Consider the following 2,564-nt stretch of genomic DNA (forward strand, 5'->3'; position numbering starts at 1 on the left):
GGTGGGTGAGTGCGGGTGGGTGTGGGACAGCAGGAGAACCCGGTGCCCCAGCATCTCCTGACTTGTCACCTGCACATCTGGCCCCCCAGCTGGGTGCACACAGGGGGGGTTGTGCTGCCTGGGGAGCTGTGTGTCCAGCACTCTGCAAAGCTTCTGCTCCCTCCACTGAGAGGCTCTTTTCTGGGAGCTGGCAGCGCCGCAGGGTCCGTGCGCACAGGACGGGATGGTTACAGGTTCCTCTCCTGGGTTTGCGGACGGGACTCGGTTTGGATTTTATGAGATATCGACCCTGTTCTGCAGGAGCCGGCCGTGGTCAGCGCCGGGGTGCGGGTGGTGGAGCGGGGCCCAGGCTGGGGGATGCGCATCCCAGGCTCCTGCCCTCCCTCTGCTTTTGCAGCTTTCCAGCATGGCCAAGGCTGAGGATCTCGTGGTTTTTTCACAGCTTCAGCCTCTTTGACCTCCTCATTCATGCTGTAAAAAAAGCCAGAAGAATGGGGTTCCTGACCCTGGTTCTGGTGCTCACAGTGTCCAGGGCTCGAGCCTCCCGGCGATGCGTTGCCCCCTGCCCCGGGCTCCCCATGGCCCCGTTTTTTCCCCCCGTGTGACGATCCTTCTCCCCTCTCCTTGCAGCCCTTCGGGGAATGGTGCAACCTGCAGCCGAAAGATGCCGCCAAGATGCCTGAGAGCGCCTGGAAGCTGCTTTTCTACACGATATCCTGGTCCTACGGCATCTACCTGCTCTTCTTCACCGACTACCCCTTCTTCCACGACCCGCCGTCCGTCTTCTACGGTACGGCAAGAAACAGGGAGAAGCGGGGATGGGTTAGGATGTCCAGGCTCGTGGGATGTCTGGGTTGGGGTGGGCGAAAAAGAAGCCTGAGCCCCTAAATTGCCTTTTCTGGGATGCTGTGGGTGCACGGCGGGCTGGCTGCGGTCGTTTCATTATGGAGAGAGTCACCTAGTGGCTACTGCAGCCGGCGGGGCTGGGATGTGTCGGCTCCGGAGGGGAATGGGATGGAGCAATTAAAGCAGGAGAGAAGTTAATTAAGGCTTCTCGCTTCGATCTAGGAGAGGGAGTGGGTCTGCAGCTAAAGGCAGAGTTTGGGAGCCAGGATAAGTGGGTTCCTCTCCATCCTTTGCACCTGCGATGAGCTCCTGGAAGGGAGCTGGTGCCGATGGAGGCTCTGTGCTGGTGGCTCGGGGCTCACCCGCGTCTCTTTGTCCCTCCCCAGGCTGGAAGAAGGGCATGGACGTGCCCACGGACATCGCCATCGCCTACCTGTTGCAGTGCAGCTTCTACGGCCACTCCATCTACGCCACCGCCTATATGGACACGTGGCGCAAGGACTCCGTGGTCATGCTCCTCCACCACGTCGTCACGCTGACCCTCATCGCCTTCTCCTACGCGTTCAGGTGAGTTCTCCGTGACGTTGCCCCTCTCCAGTGCATCCGGGCCAGCCTTCGGCACAGCACAACACCTGCAGCCTTCCCGTGCTCACCTGCATCTCACGGGATGCAGCAGGATGCCTAAGAAACGTGTCGATGTGGTGCTTCGGGACATGGGTTAGCGGGTTGGGTGGTGTTGGGTTGATGGTTGGACTTGATGATCCTTGAGGTCTTTTCCAACCTTCATGATTCAATGGTTCTTGATGGGTTGGGGTGGGTTCTCCCTGCCCTGTGCTCCTGCAGCAACCCCAGCGCTCGTGACACGCAGCGTGGTGCCAGCCTCGCCCTGCAGCCGCGGTTCCACGCCAGGGTGGCTCATCTGGGTTATTCCCTGGTGGGATGGACCATGGGCATGCTACCATCCACCCCCCACCATGCACATCTCCCTGCTTCCCCCCCTTTTCCCCGCAGGTACCACAACGTGGGCATCCTGGTGCTCTTCCTGCATGACGTCAACGACGTGCAGCTGGAGTTCACCAAGCTCAACGTCTACTTCAAGCACCGGGGGGGCGTCTATCATCGCCTCAACGACGTCATCTCCAACATCGGCTGCCTCACCTTCAGCGTCAGCTGGTGCGTTTGTCCCCCTGACCCCCCTCCCAGCACCCCCCTGGGGTACAGCGCCCGGATTGTGCCCACGGGGACGGGACCCCTTTGGGCAGAGGTTCCCGCAGAGCCCGGCCCCATGCTGGGCTTGGAATCCATCTGTAGTCACCGTGCGTCTGTCACCACACAAGTGCCTGCGAATTGTCGCTTGCAGGGTGACAAATGACCCCCAGGGAGGAGGAGCCGCTCCCCTTTTCTCACTCCCTCGGTTTGAGCAGCGAGAAGGGACGTGGGGCTGCCCCAGGTTCCAGCCTTGCTGCTCCTCTGGGGGCAAGGCAGGAGGGGAAAAAAAAATTAAAAAAAAAATAAAAGATGAACAACAGAGATGGGTAACCGTCAGGTTGTCACTCCTCCTTTGTCCCTTTGTCCCCGTCCCCCCTGCTCTGAAAAGCCTGGGGAGCAGCAGAGCCCTGGGTAGAGGGAAGGAGCAGGGAAGGGGTTTATTGATAACTGGGGATGCTCAGGACTGAGAAAACCTTCCAGCGCCGTTCCCCTCGTCCAGACCAGACGAG

General features: G+C 60.2%; 1 protein-coding gene across 1 annotated transcript; it reads left to right on the forward strand.

Annotated features, from left to right (window-relative positions):
* Window positions 1-629: 629 nt before the first annotated feature.
* Window positions 630-2,019, forward strand: CERS1 (ceramide synthase 1; the record flags this gene model as incomplete). The annotated part of the gene is made up of 3 exons (XM_010080564.1): window positions 630-790; window positions 1,233-1,413; window positions 1,858-2,019. Coding segments are annotated over exons 1-3 (458 nt in total), but the record flags the coding sequence as incomplete, so codon positions are not given.
* Between the last annotated feature and the right edge of the window lie 545 nt (window positions 2,020-2,564).

Source organism: Pterocles gutturalis, unplaced genomic scaffold (assembly GCF_000699245.1).
Source record: "Pterocles gutturalis isolate BGI_N339 unplaced genomic scaffold, ASM69924v1 scaffold23284, whole genome shotgun sequence".
In the NCBI taxonomy this organism is placed as follows: Eukaryota; Metazoa; Chordata; class Aves; order Pterocliformes; family Pteroclidae; genus Pterocles; species Pterocles gutturalis.